Below are 638 nucleotides of genomic sequence, written 5' to 3'. Positions count from 1 at the left end.
TGTCCGACCTCATCTCCAGAAACCAAAAGGTTTAGGCTTATACAAAAAAGAATAGAAAATATTTATGGCCTAGGTAATTTGCATGGTTTAAACAAAAATGAGCTAATAGATTTAACTCAAAGTGGAAGTGATTTGAATTGTCATTTGGTAATTATGATACATCTTATCGAGAGGGAAATAGTCTTAATAAATCGAGAATTTTTGCTTTATATATATGTGTGTGTGTGCGTGTGTGTGTGTGTGTGTGTGTGTGTGTGTGTGTGTGTGTGTGTGTGTATCTATGCATGTATGTATAGATGCATGTACATATAAATGTATGCACATACACGCACGGGCGAGCGAATATGATGCTCAGTCTCTTTGGAAATTTAATAAGAGATTTTTCTCTTGAAGGAACCATTGCTATATTTATGACGACACTTGGCTCAAGTATATGCAGTTCAATAACAACTTATGGAGAAATGGACACAAGGCGCTGTCTGAGAATTTCTGTTGCATTGCAATTCCTGGAGATGGTAGTTGTGTGCATGTGTCTTAACCGGTATTGCGGAGAAGAAACATTTGTTACCACGCACAGAAAGAACAAGTGAGTCGAAATACAATTTAATACATTTTACACACAAGATGTACATGTATGT

The 638-nt window shown here is 36.2% G+C and overlaps 1 protein-coding gene across 1 annotated transcript in view; it reads left to right on the top strand.

Moving 5' to 3' along the window:
• Window positions 1–397: 397 nt before the first annotated feature.
• Window positions 398–638, top strand: part of LOC106881723 (solute carrier organic anion transporter family member 74D) — a 28,402-nt gene continuing 28,161 nt past the window's right edge. Inside the window, exon 1 of the mRNA XM_014932207.2 lies at window positions 398–586. Coding sequence (XP_014787693.1) covers window positions 411–586 — 176 coding nt within the window. The 5' untranslated portion in view covers window positions 398–410. The remainder of the gene's footprint in view (window positions 587–638) is intronic.

The sequence above is a fragment of the Octopus bimaculoides genome, chromosome 4, assembly GCF_001194135.2.
Source record: "Octopus bimaculoides isolate UCB-OBI-ISO-001 chromosome 4, ASM119413v2, whole genome shotgun sequence".
NCBI classification, from domain to species: Eukaryota; Metazoa; Mollusca; class Cephalopoda; order Octopoda; family Octopodidae; genus Octopus; species Octopus bimaculoides.
The sequence above is the reverse complement of the archived record's forward strand: the minus strand, read 5'-3'. Positions and strand labels throughout refer to the sequence as shown.